We start from the raw sequence: 20,582 nt of genomic DNA, 5'->3' as shown, positions 1-20,582 counted from the left end.
GGGTGTGCCAAACTGATGTTATAAATTTTAGAATGAAATTTCTTTTATTCTGTGCATACAGAAGGGGCTCAAAATCTTCAATTGTCCCTGGGCGCTGAAAATCCTAGCTATAGCTCTGTGCATCATTCACAGGATTGGCACTATGCATTTTCCCACCTGATGCAGTTTCTGTGGATCCTAAATTCTGCTGCCTAATGCTTTCCTAAATTCAAAAATTTTCCCGTTTCTAGATTTTGTTGGTCGGCATGTCACTAAATTCTAAAAATTCTGCTACACCAGCTCTGTAAACCAGTCCTTACCATATATCGTTTCATATTTATTCCGAATGTTCGTATTACTAAAGAAATGAAATTAGCACCTTTTCCTATATATTCTAAACGCATTTAGTTTTTTAGAATAACAGAAATCTTTAATTAAATCCAAATATTCTTAACTGAAGAGGAAACATATTGAATTTAAAAACCGAATACATAAAGAGAAAGGAAATTAATCTTCAAAGATATGTACAGTTATTATGTAAATTAAGTAGTTCTTTATAATTTCAGCCTTTGCTATAACTTCTTCTTTTCATTTCATAACTTCTCCTCATCAGAATGAAAATCACTTAAACAGTTTTCATACTGAGGTTTTGGATTTGTAAGACAGAATTTGTTTCTGGCATCCACTTGCACACTGCATTAGTTCCTACCAGTTCTAGTAATGTGTAATTATTCATCTTCGTGTTATCCCTCCCTATATTTGAGTATGTTATGCAATAACTACATTAGGACACATTACGAGTTTGTTATGACGCAGCGGTTCTCAACCTTTTAACTAACATGTACCATCTAAACAAAAATTTAAAACCTTTAGTACCACCAATACAAAGTACTACTACCACCACCACTCTCACTCTTGAACAAAACTCAGACTGCATAAATTTATGAGTGTTAGAGAAAAAGGTTTTAATTTTTGTATTTAATAGTTTGCTTCTTTGCGTACCACCTATTTTTCTCTTGCATACCACCGGTTGAGAGCCTTTGTTATGACGTGTTATAGCCAGCTTAGATTAAAATTAAATTGTGTAGTCTTTGACTACTAGTCCACATTTTAGTTTAAATTTGATTGTTCCTGTTTAATTGGGCAACCATAAGCTGTAGTTCATTTTGCTAGCATAAGAACATACCTTAATGTCTAAGGTCTTATTAAATAAGAAGTTTATTTAAACCGTTATCTAACTTTACTTTCAGACATAGCGATAATTTGCTTCATGTCTGTCAGGAGTTTGGGACTATTTAACTTTTCTCAGATCAACTAAAACTTCATAGGTACATAGCCGAGAGATTGACAAGTTAGGAGATAAAACACATAGAAACTAGTGTGAATATTGTTTAGCGTATTGAAACAAATTTCTAAAAAGATGCTTAAAGAGAAGGAAATTGATATAAATTAGACAGAATGTCTGAAAAGACTTCAAATTAAAAAGATGCATAAATATTTTTTTGAGTATTTTTGGTGCAAAATGTAAATGTTTTGTAGCTTTTAATGTGTAGTTATCTTAATAGTGTTTAAGAATCAGTGCCATAAGTTACATATATTTTAAACTGTGACATGTTAATCGATTCTGATTTTAATAGTGCTTTTTTAACAAATATTTTTAAAAAATAAATTTAATCGTGGTCACGTAATTCTGTAATGACCGAGGGTATCTAACTAGCTAATTTAATTATTTGTAACTAACTAGTCACATTTAAAGGTTATCGCTGCATATTATTGTCTTTCATTAATCTTTACTGTGGTCACAAGATACAGCAAGAAAATGTAAAAATGAATATAAAACTTAATTCCTTAGATCTAGTGAAACTTAAAATAATACAAAATAACTTATCACCTCTGGTGCTTTAGTGTCTTATTGTAACCTTAAAATATGTTAACTGGATTACAACTCCAGAAACTACAGGAAGTAATGACACTAAGTGCGTCAGACAGGCAGAGCACAACTAACTTTCAAAACTTGCCAACCGTGCCTACATCAAGCTTTTAGGTTTGTTCTGATCAGCAGGTCTCTCTCTAGGCAAGCAATAGCGGTGGCAACAGGCAGTCTTCTGTAATGAATCATCATGATTTACTTCTCATTTTAACCTATGCCATTTGACATAAAATCTACCTGCTATTTACTAAACCTCTAAACTGAGCAAGTACGTGACAAAATGAGACATAAAAGGGAAGTCAACATAAAGCTAACTGTTAGTAAAGAGTAAATAGTAAAGTGTCATTATAATAGTGTCTTCAAATATGTTTAACTATTACAAGGGTAAAATATTTAATGCTACCTTATAAATTTTATAAAGTTGAATTTATTTTCAAATTTGTTTTATAACTATGTTTATTAAATTATGTTTAATAATAATGCATCGTACTTGTGGATCTATTTTATTTGTAGGATGGTATCGTAAAAGTTTGGGCATAGCTAATATCTTTAATTGAATTTATTGAGTGCCCATTTGTTGATGAGTCCTTAATTTTTTTCATTAATAGTTCTTAAAAGTACTTTTCCATGTGCAGAAATTTGTATGAATCCTGTATAAAGTGATTTCAATTGTTTTTATGTGCTTGTGCAAAAGTTATGGTATATGTTTATAGCAATTGGTAGTTGTGGCCTGTATATTATTTCATAAAAGTCAAGTTGAAAAACTTTAACAAACTTATTTTCTTTCATGCACAATATTGCCGCTTTGATCAGGTAGAGGAAAGGAGACTTAGTGTTGACCAAGTGCATGCCTATCGCTTACCGATTAGTACTGGGCTCTCGCCCTGACCTTACGTGGCACTGCAAACATTAAGCTGGTACAAATAGACAGAAACATTCTAACCGAGACGGAACATTCTGCCCGGCATTGAAATTTGATACAAAACTTTCAATTTATTAATTAGTGAAAAATTACAATATTTCAAAATTGACAATCACATAAATAATTGTCAGATTACTACAGATCTAAAACTGAATTATGAAGTTTAAAGAGCATTAAAACTTGAAAATATTAATTATGCAAACAATATATAAGTCAACATAAAAAGTGTTACAATACACATACAGTTCAAAATAAGCCATATAATTCCTTTAAACATATAATCATTATTAAATTCTTGTAATGTGTAAACTAATTTCACAAATATGTATAAAGTCAGTAGAAACTTGAATATTATATTGGCAATAAACAGATCTTTGATATAGATCTAGTACAGATTTCTGAAGCAGTTTTAACTTTAGCTGCACGTACCTTACCATCTGTACCAGGGATTGTCTCTGAAATTCTATCTAAGGCCCAATGGCAATTCAGGCTGAAACTCCTTCGCTTCTTTTAGAGTATTTCCTCCTGCCAGTATATCATCCATATAAAAATCTGTAGATGTGACAGCAGCCACCCTGGGAAATGGTTCTCATGGCTAAAAATCGTGTGCTATTAGTATCATATGTTACTGTATGTAACCTATAAACTTGAACAGGGGCCTCGCGACTTGGTTTCCGAACAATTCACTGTAAATTTCTTTACGGTGGATGTATGTGTCGATACATCTGCTTAATATCTGCACTGAAGGCAAAGCGATGTTTCCTAAGCCTGGAAACTATGGGGAAAAAAAATCTTCTTGAATTGAATTGTGCCTCCGTTCAATAGAATTGAATTTAGCCAACAGCCACTGGATGATTTACATGATGCATCGAAAACAACTCTTAATAGAGTTGAAGTTTTCTGCGGGCGATATACTGCGTGATAGGGAATGTAGTGACAAGTATCACGGTTATCCACGGGCATAATAGGTTCCATGCGATTTAAACTTAAATATTTGTTCATGAATTCCTTATACAAATTAGCCATAGTCTTATTAGCATAAAGATGCTTCCAAATTGTGTTCAGTTTCTTAAAAGCAATTTCTTTAGATGAACTTAGCATAGAAGTGGCATCGTCCTTCACGGGTAATTTTGATATGTATCTACTTGTTTCATCACGTGAGTATGTTTCATTAAAATGCTTTTCGCGAAATATTTCTTCATTCTTTACGACTTCTTTACTATCTTCTGGCAAGGATTCTAATTCAAAAAATTTCTTGATTGCATTATCGGGACTTGATTACTTTATCAAACAACAGTGGGATTGGTTATTAACTGTAGGTAGGTTTGTAATCAAGTTTTTGTGTTTCATTTAGTTTCGTATTATCAGCAATTAAGGACTTAAATTGGCATTTAAAATTATGAAGTTCTTCATATTTTCCAGAGAATTGAGGTAAAGGTATTTTGGCCAATTTAATACTAATATTTTCAACAGTATTATTAAGTACTGGTAATGCATTAACTTTTGATTTTAATTTTAAAAGGAAGTATTTTAGATTTTCCTCCATTTTCTCCAGATCGTCCTCTAGTTCTTCAATAACTTCACAGGATTCCTCTATGGAGACATCTGCTGGTAGATTGAAGTACCACAGTTTTAATTTGTCCAAGGATCGCTTTATTCTTGATAGCGATTGCAATTTCACTTCCTTCATTTTTGAGAAAGTCATGCAGAGAATGTTCCAGTTTTGTGACTTTCGCTTTTAGACAACTGCGTTGCCTATTCAAAGATATTATATTATCTATAGATCGCTGGTCTTTCTTCGGATCGGTTAGGACCAAAATGTTGATAGCAATTGGTAGTTGTGGCCTGTATATTAATTCATAAAAGTTGAAAAAAACTTAACAACTTATTTTCTTTTATGCACAATAATGCCGCTTAAACGGCAAAGAGTGAGTAAGGATTACAATTAACAATTGACTGCCGCTTTGATCAGGCAGAGGAACGGAGACTCGGCATGGATCGAGTGCATGCCTATCGCTTATTGATTAGTACTGGGCTCTCACCACTGACCTTATATGGTGCTGCAAACATTAAGTCAGTACAAATAGACAGAAATATTCTAACCGAGACGAAACAGTATATAAATTACGGTGTTAATTAAAGTATAGGTATGTCAAAAAAATTCTGTTTTCCTAATGACAATAGTTTTATTCCTTGAATTAAAGAAATAGATGTGTTGTTTTAAATTTGTAAATAACAGTGAATCTTTTACCAAGATTTTAAATTGAAAGATATGCATACAATATAAAAATAAAAACTTGATTAAATTATGTAAAATATCTAACTCATTTTGTTTTTAAAGTTATGTTTTATTTATTTATGAAAGATAAAAGAAGAAGCTGAAGTGGCTAAACTATGGGAGAGTGGTATTTTTGGTCCAAGTTCTGTTCTGTTTATTGGATGGGCTATCTTGTAGTTTCTTATCATGTATAGCCTAAACATTGGCATTTTTCCCTTAAAAAAAATCATTCACAAAGTCATTTGCTTTTACAAATATAAGACACTTTGCTGTGATTAGGTAATTTATCTAATTCTGCTTCTAAAAAGATGTACTTTGTGTTGCAGCATTGGTCATGTTATTATGCTCAGACTTTTTCTTAATCAATAAGTTTCATGATTAAAAAAATTGCTAATCCCGAATTTCATGTCTTTTCTTCACTCATTGTATTTGTTTTTCTTTCGAGGATTCTTCCAGATGACTTATCAAACATTTACCAAAAACTATTAAAAGCTGACTATCATGGTTGCATGCTTGTAGTTGCTTCATCTGTGTGCCCTAACTATGTAGGGGCAAGGGGCATAGTTGTTCAAGAGACAAGGAATGTCTTCAGATTAATCACAGAGGAAAACAAAATAAAAAGTAAGAATGTTAAGCTATTTTGTATTTTAGAGCAAAAGCTAGATCGCCATAGTATCTCACAATAGCCTCTTGACTATGATTATTAAATAAGTGAAAGTAAATAAATTTGCAATAACTGTGTATGTAGAGCTTTTAACCTTTCTGGTAAAGCTTAGAGATTCCAAAATTTTCATTCTATCTAATGACTTCCCAATAAATTGCCAATTTTTTTTTTTTTTTTTTTTTCCAGTTTTTAAATTATCTGTATTTAGATCATCTCTTTCAAATGCATTTGTTAAAGAAATGTTGATCACTAAGAGTGAAAGGAAAAAGAAATGGTACAAAGAAAATTTTTATGATATATTCTTATTAAAAAGCTATTTTTAGTATTATTTTTCTGATTGTTTAATCTGAACTATTTTAGACTGTGCAACAAGATTCTAGGGCATTTTATAAAAATCTCACATTTTACATTTTTTATTTAGTTTTGCTTTGAATCTGTCTAATATAGGTTTTTGACAAAAAGATCGGATTTTTTTCTGAAATGGCATGCTAATATTTTTCCATATTTCGATTCTATGACTCAAATTATGCCGAAGTGCCAAGTTTTATAAAAATCACATGAGTAGTTTTTTAAAAATTAGCGGTCAACATTTTAGCTCCACTATGTTAATTGAATTTGATATATATTTATTAATCTCTGTTTTTTTTTTTTTAACTTACTTGATTCCTTCTTCCAGAATTAGGCTTAATCCAACTATAATTCGCACATTTTTTATGATTTATTTTTAAAATTTGTACTTTTAACTATTTTTTATAATTTTTTCGAAAAAATGTTTGTACCTATAAAATTTTTAGCATTGTCTTAAAGTAGATGTGTTTCTAGGCACCCCTAAAAAATTAGAGTTTTATATTCAAAATTTTCTAAAGATTTACCCAAATTTATGTATTAGAGCATTTTGAAATTTGGCAAATTTTTTTTCCGGGGGGCGCAGGGAGTGATTATAATGCCAAGTGCGGTTTACATACTTTGTTAAAACTATTTGAAAGTATGAAAAATGACTTTATCCCCACTCGTCCCGCTCATCTGCAATGAAAAAAAAAATTGAAAATAGGTTGCTATAAATTAAGAAGTATGCCAAGTAAATTGTTCTTGGCGAAAATTGCAAAAAAAAAAAAATAAAATAAAATAAAATAAAATAAAATAAATAAATAAATAAAATGCGCCAAGAAAAAATTTTTGAATTTCTCCATAAATTTCACACCAAATTTTACAAAATTTAAAATTTAGACATAATTTTAGTTGTAGAATCGAAATATCGAGAAAAATTGGCATGTCATTTCAGAAAAATTCTGATTTTATGTCACAATACTTATGTTAGAATGATGCTATGTATAAATCTAATATATATTTTAAGTCATGCTTTTGAGACGTGAAAAATACAATCTGAATTTTGTTTATTGGTCCAATAGAACGGGAGATATAGAACTGTCCCCCCCTCACCTGTACATGACTAAGATCATACACATTTTTATGTATAAGATAATTATCAGTTTTATTCTCATTGTATTGAAAATAACTTTAATAATGAAATTGAAATTTATGCTACTGAGTGGAATATTAGATTAAAACTTTTGTAAGTTATGAACGTAAATTATGCATTATAAAGTAACTTTCAGTCTATCAGTTTGGTATCTATTTGATGTCACGTCACAATGCAGAACAAAAGTCTCCCACTTATTTATATTTATAAGTTGACATATTGGTTGAGACGGTGACAGAAGAATGATACTTTGAAGCAGCCACTGTGTTTAATCATCAATTTGCAAATTTAATCAAACATTTTGTAGCATATTGTCGCATGCATACGGATTCATAATAAATTGAATGCACAAGTCTGATGATAGGTTAATAAAATTTACACATTATATCTAAAGAGAAAGCTAATTCAGGTATCTCAGTTCACACAGAACTAAACTTGTATCAGCAATAACTAAACAAATTAGCTGAGGTGCTCTCTCTCTCTCTCTGGCTTTTTATAGATTTCAACTGCTCACGTGATATTATTTCTAGCAATTTCTACTTCTTGAGATTTCTGGAAAGCAATAAAAAGATGACATCTTCTACTGGCAACTCGAAACGGATGACGGAAAGGCTTACTGATGGCAATTGATACTTCCAAGATCCCGGACGTCCTTTAAAGAACAACATAGCAGTCCTACAGGAGGCTACTTTGGAATAAGGAGCACTTTCCAGAGAGTTTGTAAGCGCTTCTATTGGAGTAATGCAAAGGATGATGTACAAAAGTGGTGCCGATCTTGAGATGCCTGTCGGGTCAGAAAAGACCGAGGAAAGGCAGCTGAGGCAAGTTGCAATGTTATAACGTTATAATGTAGGAGCAACTTTTGAACATATTGCCTTTGACATCCTGGGACCTCTGCAATGACTGCTGATGGCAACAAACAAATCCTCGTTTTCATAGATTATCGTCATAGATTACGAAATTATGGTTACAGACAACATAGACAAATAGTCAATTACATTTAGTGAATTTCTATACAAATTACCGAGATATCCATTTATTCAATGTTAAATGCACATGCTCCTATATTTTTACTTTTTGGGCATAGCTTTCTCCTAAAATTTGTCTTGCATTGCATTGCACAGGGAAATACAAAATTTATAGCACTGCACCCCCCTCTCCCAAGGACTGCACATCCCGGACATTACAGTCCCTGAACAGGAAGCCATACTTACAACTAAGGCATCAATGCAATAATAAACATTACAATACAATAACAAACAACATAAATAATAATTGCAATAAGTAGCATAAAAGAAATATTATACTATATGAATAAATGAGTACACAAATTTACCAATTTAAAATCAAACTACTGTACAAAGTCCGAAATCCAGACTCGTTGGGACTTTGGCAATTCCGGATTTGGGATTTTTCAGGATATTAGATCATCAATTTAAATCTGGCAAGATGGTATGCAGAAATTAGGCAATTAAAAATATGAAATAATATTTTTTTAAATAAAGAGCAATTTTGATCTAAAGGGTATCAAAATTTACAGAAAAAACGCTTAATATTTATTTGTTTACTTTATTAAACATTTCTTTCAATGCAAGTTGTTTAAGTTCCTTTGTTTTTTGTGCTAATACTTTCTCTTTAATTCTATTAACAGACATAATTTCATGTTCAGTTACAAAGTTCCACTGTTCAGGTCCTGTAATTGCTGTGTCGAGAATACCGACTAACTTGTCAATTGAAATTTTTTCGTTTTCAGTAACCTCTCTATCACTTTCTTCACTATCGGTAGCAGTATTTTCTAAATGTAGAACCATACTACAGATTTTGCAATCCGTTAATTGATTAATGATTGGGGCATTGTCAACGGAATGAAAAATCTTCTGTTATATCAACTTCATTTATTACCGCTTCTCCACATTACTTTACAAAATCCATTAACAGGAAAATTTCACCTTTCGTTTGTGATATCCGAAAACCTTCAAATCTGCAACTATCACCTTCATCGTCCTCACCATGAAACATGGTAGCTGGCCATAAATTATGCCAAGCATTTTTTAACGTATTTAGAGGCACATTCTTCCACGATCTTGCGATGCTCAGCACAGCAGATTTTATGCTAAAATATTTCAAAAAATTCTTGAATAGTCTTGCCATTGTTCAAGAAATTTAACATGGATTTTAAAAATGCTACTTTGTATTTGCATTTCAACGCGCAAACTCTTCCGATGTCCACAGGCTGAATGACAGACGCACAATTTGGAGGGAAGAATAATACAAATACCGTAATTTCCGGAAGAAACGCCGCGGCGTTTATGTGTTTAAAACTTAAATTTTCAGCGGGTGTGGCGTTTAGGTGCACTAAAAATAAAATATTTCCTATGATGGTCATTGTACATAGTTTGGATGGCCTTCTCATTGTGCATAGACTGGTGCTGTTCCCACACAAAAGACCACTCAGTTGATTTTTGCGAACGTTATTTTGTTTACATTCTTTCCCTTGAACGGACCTACATGCCTTATTCACCCTAAACGAGATCTCAGAACAATAACATTCTTCTCCCTTTCAAATCAACATTCTCATCAGTTTGAATAGTCTCTCTCCTCTGCCATTGCCTCCTGAATCTTCCAGGACCCATCCTCTCCCCACCCCTGCCTTTTCTGCAATTTTTTTCAAAGGCGGACACGACTCCACCTGCCTCGTAATAACGAACTCTGACGTATTTCCCCTTCAGCATGAATGGATTTTTTCTTGGCATTCTGCCAAATACAGATCCCATCAGTTTGGGTACAAGTACTTGTTGGATAGTTTTTAAGTAAGAAAGGAGCGGAAAATTTTTGAAAATGTCTCTAAACGGAACAGAAGCTATACATTTCTTACCTTTCATTTATTTTTGAGTTATGGTTTCATTTCATGCATTTTTCTTTACTGGTATGTCATATATCAGGACTTAGGTTGAGTTTTTGCATCTATACAGCCCACGACGATGTCACACGCAATTTAATCTATTGCGGCGTTTCTGTGTAATTTTAATTTTTTTCCCACCATTTTTCTCGAGTGCGGCGTTTACGCTGTGTGGCCTTTCTTCCGGAAATTACGGTACATTATCTTTCACTAAAATTTTAAGTGAAGCATGAGCCGAACAGTTGTCTACAATCAGGACTATTTTTGAGTCATCAGGTAAACCAACCGAATTCAAATGTTGCCGATCCTTGGGTATAAAATGATTTTCAGACCAATCATTCATTAACGGTGTCACCCATGCTGTTTTATTTGCACAATGTATAACGGAGAAAATCGTTACTCCCTCGAGGTCATGCATGTTTTTTGATTACAAAAAGTTTGCATTATAAAAAACTTCTTATCCCTTAATTTTGCCGCTCGGTGCTTACCCCAATTCAAAAAATGTTATCTTCCCTAAATTCTGCCGTCTGGTGCCGACATATTCTGCCTGCTTCTGAGTTTATGATGAATAACATATCAGTTATTCTTAATTCAAATAGCACTAAATGTAATCTTTTGGCCTATGAGTTTCATTAAAAAAATCTATTTTTAGCATATGAAAAGAAATTTTTGTTGAATTTTTCCTCGTCAACTTTTCTTAGAGCATTTAAAAATCTATAATCATCACAAAGTGTAATGTTAGCATAAAAGGTTGTCATACTCTTGTTATTCAATTACTAATATAAAAAAATGAGTTGACTGAAGCTGTCATGTATTTGATATGTTTATTAATACATGACAGCTTCAGTAATAACTCATGCAATGATGTCTAAACTTTTTTTTTTCATATTAGTAATTGAATAACAAGAGTATGACAACCTTTTATGCTCTAACATTACGCTTATACTTTGTACTTTGTGCTGTATGTACATTATATACACTGCATACTATGGCCATAATAGTGATTTAGCCTGTTGTAATGAACAATTTTAGGCTTAGAATTCTATGACTAATAAATATTCGAAGCAAAATATAATAAATAATGACTCTCAGCGTCAGGGATATTAAATAGATGAATTTTTTGGTTTGAAATGTATGTCAAGCAGACATTCAGCTATGGAGCCAAATTATTAATCTCACAAATTTATCCTTACATGATTGTTTTTCCATAATGAGGTATTTTATTTAGTACTAAGTTAAATTAAGAATCGGAATTTTTCAGTGAAAATCTCCACATGTTTTATTATGGAAGGAAAAATCAAATGCGCATGCATAAAGCATACAAAAAAAATTTTTTTGTGGCTTTGAGGCCTGATTTTAGATTATTCCGGATAATGGACATCCCGATTTTTGACTTTGTACTGTATGTACATTATATACACTGCATACTATGGCCATAATAATGATTTAGCCTGTCATAATGAACGACTTTAGGCTTAGAATTCGATGACTAACAGATCCGAACTACGATGTCGTTCAGCCAGTTTAGGACCGTGTAAGGGCCAACCCAAGGTGACTGTAGTTTAGGACAGAGTCATTTCCATCAAATCAGGCTCCTTAACCACACCTTGTATCCTTCATTGAATCAATGTCCTGTAGCTCTCATCAGGTCTTTTTCTTCATGGACAGCACTACGATAAATAGGTAACTTCTTGTCCCAGTCCTGTTGGTTTCTGAAAATCACTAAAGAGATTTTATTAAAGATGGTTCAATTAAACCTCTCTACCATGCCATCTGACTGGGGGTGTAAAGATGTTCTTTGAGTTTTGTTAGTGTCCAATAGCTTAGATATTTCTTTAATTACAGCCAGGGCAAAATTTCTCCCTTGATTGTGGAGTGTAACTGAAGAGGCACTCCGAACCTGGAAATACAATGCTGTATCATTACTTCTGCTACTGTGACAGCCTCTTGATCAGGAATTAAGCTTCAAGCCACTTGGTGAAGTAATCTATGATAACGAGGATGTATTTGTTGCCATCTGTAGCTCATGGCAAGGGTCCCAGGATGTCAAAGGTGATACGTTGAAAAGGTGCTTCTACATTATAACATTGCAGCTTGCCTCGGCTGCATTTCTTTGGTCCTTTCTGACTTGCATGGACATCCCAAGATCTGCGCTATTTTTGCATGTTTCCTGTAAGGCTGCTATCTAGTTCCTTAAGGATGTTCGAAATCTTGGAAAACCTTTCCATTCATCCAATTTGAATTTCCAGTACAAGTCGCCATTTCGAATATGGAGTGAGTCCCAGTGAACCAAATATTGTCATTGGACTATAGATTTGAATGCCTTGCCAAGTAGGTTTTGTGTTTAAAGACTTAAGTTAGTTATGGGTTTAATGTCGCCATCTTCCAGCTGGTCTTTCCTGACTTCATCATCACTCCACAGGTCTTGATCAGCTGTGACTTGTCGGATGACTGGATTAAGAGCTCATGTTTGTCTACGACCCTGGTACAACATCGGCAGCTTTCTGAGCAGGGTTTTCCACACAGGCATCGGCCTTTCCAGGAGAAGATCCCTTCTGATGATGGATAGTTATGCCCTCAGGATTCTGAATGTAGTTCATTACTTTTAAAATCAAAGGAAAAGTCCAATCCCAGTATGCAAGGATCTGTAATATCTGCCACATATGCTGTGTGGTAGTAGGCGACACACCGAAACGTGATGTTTGTGGAAGTGTCCATTTTATCACCAGACGCACTCTAGAGGGTAACACATGGCGTCCAAATGAGTTCATCTTTAAACCATTTCAGCTAAATCTTTCTAAATGATGGTAACTTTGCTGTTGTATCAATCACTATATTGCAAGGAACTCCATTGTTATGTTCCATGATGAAAAGACCGTTATTGCTGTCACTCACTGCAGAAATCTGAAGCACTTTTAAAATGGGGCTTCACATTGTCTCTCAAATTCTGCCTCCCAAAATGGCCATTCGTGCATCCTTTCTGCAGAATGATCTTGTTTTCTATGCCCTGGGGTGTTCTGCAGTTTTTCCGTGTATGGCCTACAACACAGCAGTTCCAGCATTTTAGGAGTAGTTTCTTGTCACTTCTATTCCATCTTAACCAATCACAACAATCATGTCTAATATCACAACTTATATTTCTGTTGCTGGAGCTTTATGTTGTAAAACTAGTGTTATGTTAAATAAAAACACATAATAAAATTTTTAACACTGAAAAATTTATTAAATGGAGTTGTGTTAAGTCCTTGGGTGTATTTAAAATCAATTAAATTGAGAAATTTACCAAATTTTGCTGTTTTATTTTTCTAATATTAAATATTTTATCTTCTCTTTATTTTATGATTTTAGACTCTTCTCAAAATGGTGTTAAAATAAACTTTATAGTTTTCTCTGCGATTTGATGCGGGTTAAATCTGGCCTATTTCTGAAATGGCTATATCTGAAATGGCTTCTGAAATATATGAAACTTACATTTCTTGTGCTTTGATAAATTGATGTTTTTAGTAAATGACTGGTAATTCTGGAAAGTAAGCTTTCATGCCTATGTAATTTTATTGTTAGTCACTGATGATAATGTATTCACAGCAGTAAAAAAAGCCTATTGTTGCGTGCATACGGGTTCGTTACGAAATGAATGCACAAGTCCGATGAAAAATGAGCAAAAATTTATTATTATCACAAGAAATATGCTTAAATTTCCTCAAATTATCGTGCAGTATTACAATATCTCACAGTAATTATCTTTTAACTACTCAAATGTTCAATAGAACTTGATTCCAGAACAGCTAAAGTAAGCTAATCCGCGAATTCCCTACAATAAACAAGAGCAGTTTTCTAAACAACAACGAACTGAGATGTTTTCCTCCTTTTATAAGATTTTAAAAATCACGCGCAACAATTTTCTAGTACTTTCTAGAAATCAAAAAGAGATATTTATTTAATGTTTAATGCAAGCGCTCTTGTATTTTCAATTTTCCGGCTTAGCTTTCTTTTAATATTCATCACGCGCTGCACTGCGTGGGAAATAAAACCATTTAATTTATAATTGAACTAACATTAGCTTTTTAAATAACAAATTCGTAGCACTATTATTCGTAGCACTATGTTTGTGTGTCATGCTGGCAATAGTAGTTTGCAGCTTTTACATATCTGATTTTAACATAAAATTCATTAAATATTTTGCTATTTTAAAACTAATTTTCAGGTTAGATTTAATGACTTCACTTACGAATTTAGTCATAATTAATTTATTGTCAGTTGGGGGGGGGGAAAGGTAGCTAATAGGAATGTAAGCTGCCAAATACTGTAGCTGAGTGTAGTCTATTTTAAATGCATTTCAGAGGCATACTTTAAAGCATGTCTTACAAATCTGGTATTGAATAACTTATGCAATTTATTGACTATTATACTCAAAATAAAGAGAGTTACTACATGTATGAAGTTTAAAGAAAACTTCTCCTATGAATGCTTTGTTTAATATTAACTGTTTAATGTGATCAAATTTGTCGCCTGCTATTTTGATAACATTAAACAATGAGAAAAATAGGCTTCAATATAACTAGAAAAATATAAATAAGCAACTTTACGGCATTTCAGTTAAGAAAATGCAAAAGTTTGTTTTTAAACTCATCACAATGTCTTTAAAACAGAAGTTAATTTACGAATGATTTGTAATATCTCCAGAAAGTATTTGACTGCTACTCTACTCCTGATGTTAATACTTGAAAGGCATTGCTTATTAGAAGATGACTTGCAGATGTAAAATTTAAAATTAAGCAATAAAGCCCTTAGTTTGGTATAACTATTTTCAAGGAATTTTGTTTTTTCAGGGAAGAAAAATATTCTGCAGACTTTTTTTAACTTATGAAGAGGAGCAAATGTCTGATCCTCTAAAAATTGATAGAGTTATTGAATATGCACATCTAATTAAGGGTTTTTTCTTTGCCTGATTTTAATTGGTAGATTAAAATCGAAACAGCCTATTTGCAACTTAAATCCTTCTTTATGTGGCAACATTTATCTGTAACTTGGTAATTTTTATAACCCATTTAAAACTTATTTGGTGACATTACCTCTTATTTTAATATTTAAGTTTAAAAAATCTTTTCTATTATATTTTTATTATTAACCAAATTGCTGATCACAGTAACTGATGAATTTTCCATGTTTTTGTACACAGAGTAGCAGGACTTGGGCAGTTTAGTAACCATATCTGAATAGAAACATTAACTGAGATCACATTAAGCATCACCTACTGTATTAAACTTAAATTAGCTGCTATATGGTGAGAATTCTGTGCTTCCAAAATCTTAAATTTTTCTCTCTTGTTCGGTGAGTTTCTGAAATATTTCTTAGACAGTGGGCATGTTTTCGTTATTATTTTTCTAAGATTTACCAGGAATTTTATTCTTCAAAAAGGCATCAGGTCTTGCTGTGTAATTTTTTTTACAATAAGTGTTTCTGTTTGCTGAGCAAGGACATGTTGTATTTGCCTGTCAAGGCCTTGTGCATATGTACTTTATATATTTATTTTACCACATACTTTTAATGAAAATACCTAGAAAACATTTAATTACAAAGTAGAATTTTCTGTTTTTTAGTAGAAAATTCTTATATTTTGCTTTTGCACCGTTGTAGTTAAACAGTCACAGGTCAATGACTGTGTGCAGTTTGATTAAAAATGTGCATTTAATGAAAATGTAAGACACGCTTTTAAATGCTCTTCTGAAAATCATACTTGACAATCAGCCGAGCATTTAAAAATAAATTGAGATATTTTATCATAATATTCCATAATTTTTAATGAGAGAATCAATCATGTTAATTTTATCTTGGAAGTGGAATATTTAGAAAATATGATTTTTACCTTTATAAATTAACTTCATCCTATCAATCTCTTACATATAAGATAATCTTATAGACCAGGTCTATTCACCCCCTGTATAACACCTGAAACCATTCGACTTTATGAACCTGTTTTGTACTCCAATTCTTTATGATTACTTCAGCCTTATTTAGCAAATGCAAGAAACATGACTGCTAATTTATAAATGAAAATAATAATAGGGATCTTTTTTAGATAAGAATTGCAAATCAATATTTTAATACTATCTTTTTCATCTCTTTAATTATGGGTTATATAAATGCTGTTTACTAAAGCTAATAATTTCCATCTAAATTTTAATTAAAAAAAAGGTTAACACTAAAGAACCCTAATCAAAAAGGCATATGTAGAATTTTTGTATTCTTAAATTATTATTATTTCTTCCATAAATTTATATTGTGTAATTTTTCATTCATCTAGTGCTATATTAACTACAAATATATGAATTAAAATGTCTTTGTATTGCCTAACACAGTGCTCAAAAACTGAAACTGTGGGCTGAATTCCTCATTCTAAAAATAGATTTTTTTTAAACAAAATGAAAATTTATTATAAACAAAATAAAAAATAATTAAATTATAAATTGTGCCTTTAATATTTCTCAAAATACACAAAAATCAATAATAATAATATTGCAAAGGGAAAAAAAATCAAATTCATGTTAGTTTCATGTCTGAAGGCCAAAGTTTGGTACTTGCAAGACATTTTTATTGGTTACATTTTTTTCAAATATATATGTAGCTAAACATTAAGTTTTCAGATTCACATTTATTTAAAATAGTTCATACTTGTTTAATTAATCATTAAGTAACTTACTTTAAAAATAAGCAAATTATGAAAACTTTAAAAAATTTCAGAGAAAGTTTTTAAGTGGAACAAAGTAAATAGTAGAAAACCTAGTATCTTTCTCTTATTTATAAAATTTTTCTTCAGTGAATAAGTGGAAATATGTATGTGTATTTGTATGTAAATAATTGTAAACTTCTTTTACTTCTTACTACAGCTTGACAAATTATGGCATTTCAATTCTGATAAAGTTTGTAACCTTAGTGAGAAATTATCTTCTTCACAGGTTTTAGGTACTGATTTTTCAGTTAAATGTATTTTCAAATAAAGCGATTATTCTTAATGCAAAAATTTGTAACTGAGCTTATTTATTTTTAGACAAACATAAATGTTAGTTAAAATCTGTGTCTTCAAATCTTTGGTTAAGATTTAAATCACTCTATAAGTTAATCCTTATATAGATTTGATGCACATTATTCATGTTCGTCTTCAATGGTAATGTAGCTAAGGTAAGCTCAGACTTCAAATAACTAAAATCTTGAAATCTTTGTAACAAATGGATAACTGAAATGTGTTCCAGTCTGCATAAAATTGCTTTGCATGGCCTGTGAGCCGTGATTTTGATACCACTGGCATAACAAGTATAATAATCTAACCAGTATGTACATAACATCTTTCTCCTCAAAATGAAACCAAGAATACTTTCATCAAAAAATTACACTCATGACGTTTTCTTATTTTGCAGCAATCCCCAAAAAGGGAACTGTTTTTTGTTTTGAGCTGAATGGAAATATTTTCAAGATTTATGGAGAGAATTTCCGATATGTGCCATATGAAAGAAGTCGATTAAAATATAAAACAAAAGCAATTGTAGATCCTTAATTTTACAAGGAAATCTGATATTGTTTATTTGTAAATACTGTATTATTATCATTTTGGTAAATAAAGTTTGAATAACTAATATCAACAGAACATTTGTAAATTGGTATGTTACTTTGTATTTGCACTGTAATTGCAGTAAAAGCCCAACTATCCTGCATCTAATTAACCCAAAATGAAATATTTTCGAATTTCAAAAACTTTTTTTATTATAAAATTAAGCAAATAAGAGACTTACTTGTAACTCTGTTTTAAAGCACAAATAGGATTAAGATTCGAATCAAACAAAAACTGTTGCCAAACAGTTGCAATTTAGTATAGTTTAATGTAAACCTGATTAAATTTCAATAAGTTGATTTAAATTTTATAAAAACTGAAGTAAGTTAACTGCTGTTTATCTGTTTCAATTGCATTTTGAAAAAAAATTGAAATTTGGGATTTATCTTCAAAGGAACAGCATGATCCTGACAGCAAGAAAAGTGTGACTTAAAATGGATGAACAATAGCTAAACAACATAAAAATTATGACATGCAATATAAGTTTTTTATATGATATGCCTGTAACTTGTAAAATTTGGTAAAGTAAATAAAGAACAATCTATTCCTTCAAATTTTTGCAGGAATGACTGGTGCAAGTTTGGCAAGATCACCACCAAGTTTCATGATTGTTAGAATTTTGCAATCGAATATAATGTTTTACTTCAGTGTTTATACCTCGAATTCCCTTTTTTCTTTCAACAAGCTTACATAATTTTAATATAGCACTTTAATATTCAAGTTAATAACAAATAAAATGACTCTTTTAATAATTTCAGACCAAGAATTTTTCTTCCATTTATTTGGCTTTTCTGCCATGAATTGCCCCTTTTATATACTTAATTATTTGAAAATTTTGTATATCCGGAGTTTGGTATTTCCTGAGCTTTCTGGATTGTTTAGCTTTTACTGTGTCATGGTATAAGATATGCTGCAAACTTCCAAGTGATATAAAGATTTAAGTGGTGAGTTATCAAATAGTTTTTGAAGTTAATTAAAGATAAATTCAAATGTTTTGTTCTATGCATTAAATCAAGGAAATTCTTTTAATTCAGAGATGCAGGCTTAAATTATTTATTTATTTTTTTTTTTTTTTTTTTTTTTTTTTTTCAAATCCATTTTTAAATGTGCTTCATGCATACTTTTTATATTTTTAAACTACTTTGTAAAGTATTTCTTTTCATCCTTTCTAACATCTATATAGTTACCGATTTATGTTTTATTCACTTAAAAATTAATGCATTAATTCTAACTTCCTGAATAAAAAAAATTAAGAAGCAATAAAGAAAAAAAGGTTATAAAGAGAGTTTTTAGAGCTGTTTAGAATTTTTTAAATATCGATAACAAAAATTATAAATTTCCCCCAAACCTATCTTATATATACTCATTTTTTATTTCTTCTGATCATTAATTGAACAAAGTTATATTTCTAAATGGAATACGTGGTTAAAATACAATGCAAAATTTTTGCAGTCTGAAGCCCCGTTTCCATTAGTGCATTGCAAATACGTAGCGTCATTGGTAGAAGACGGAAGACCATTAACACTATTGCATGGATTTGCATGTACGGAAGTTCGGTGGTCGATTGCATTTATTGCCACCAGATATCTCTGTATTTAACTTACAAGATTTGGACTCTTAAGGTATTTAAATTCCATGTTATTGGAAATTTTTATTTCTGCTTATGAACTGTGAAAGTAAAGTATGCTAGCAATTTTTAGATAAGTAAGATTATAATGCATATTATGAACACACTAATTGCAAGCTGAAGTAAGTTTTAAAAATTTCTTTGTGTTTCTAGAAGCCTTAAATATTAATGAAATAATATATATATTATTAAAAGTAAAATGTACTGTTACTAAAAAAATAATAATAAAATAAATAAATGAATAAATAAAATAAAGTTAAATGAATTAAAAAAATACTTGGTACTTTAAAAATACAGAGCAACTGTAAAGAAAGGTTCACAATATTTACACAAAATTTGCTATGCTTGTTTACTGCTGACTTCCATGTGAGATTGTATATTTTTATATATCCAGATTTGGGGAGAAAGCAGGTAATATATAAAATTTTAACATCGATTTCTTCATTTTTAATTTTTTCGGGGTCATAGCTGGTTAATTTATTAGAAATCTCGTTTGTTTTAAAATGTGTGGTTTGTGTGGTTATATTTTATGCATAATCCATAAAATATTATTTTAATTCATATCTCTTTTTATAGAAGAAGTTATAAAAATAAGCTTTTTCTCTTTATATATATATATATATATATGTATAAAGAGAAAACATACACACACACATTAGGTAAAGAAAATGGAAATATGTAATTAATTAATTCATGCACTTCTGCTGGAGAGGACTGAATTTAATTATTATAGTATCAAGACTGAATCAATTATTATAGTAAGTTTTTTAAAAAAATATTTAGGGCATTAATACTGTCTCATGTTAATTGGTAGTGAACGTTTAGAGCTGAAAACATCCTAAAGTCTCAGCACATGTATGTACAATGCTCAAAAAAAGAAATGGGAGACAGTTCTATATCTCCCGTTCTACTGGGCCGATTCACGAAATTCAAATTGCGTTCTTTATGTCTTGAAAGCACGACTTAGGATATATATTAGATTTATATGTAACACTATTCTAACATAGGCATTTTGACACAAAATTGGACTTTTTTTAAATAATGTACCATTTTTTTTTACATATTTCGATTCTACGACTCAAATTATGCCTAGTTACTAAATACTGTAAAATTTAGTGTGAAATTTTATGGAGAAATTCAACAGTTTATGTTGGCGCTTTTTTTCAGTTGCACCAAGAATAGTTCACTTGGCAAACT

The 20,582-nt window shown here is 31.1% G+C and overlaps 1 protein-coding gene across 3 annotated transcripts in view; it reads left to right on the top strand.

Annotated features, from left to right (window-relative positions):
• Positions 1–18,467, top strand: part of Pop4 (ribonuclease P/MRP subunit POP4) — a 52,700-nt gene extending 34,233 nt beyond the window's left edge. For 2 of the 3 annotated variants that reach the window (XM_035370549.2, XM_035370550.2), the window contains exons 5-6: positions 5,555–5,730; positions 17,568–17,794. In XM_035370549.2, the coding sequence (XP_035226440.1) occupies positions 5,555–5,730; positions 17,568–17,704 (313 nt within the window). In that variant the 3' untranslated portion in view covers positions 17,705–17,794. Of the gene's footprint in view, positions 1–5,554; positions 5,731–17,567; positions 17,795–18,321 lie in introns of those variants that run through there. The other variant, XM_085825246.1, reaches the window with a different exon arrangement.
• Positions 18,468–20,582: the final 2,115 nt, after the last annotated feature.

This window comes from Stegodyphus dumicola, chromosome 10 (genome assembly GCF_044657685.1).
Source record: "Stegodyphus dumicola isolate Sdum_Otavi_A_Nest chromosome 10, ASM4465768v1".
Lineage (NCBI taxonomy): Eukaryota > Metazoa > Arthropoda > Arachnida > Araneae > Eresidae > Stegodyphus > Stegodyphus dumicola.
This window is presented reverse-complemented; position numbering and strand designations above follow the sequence as displayed.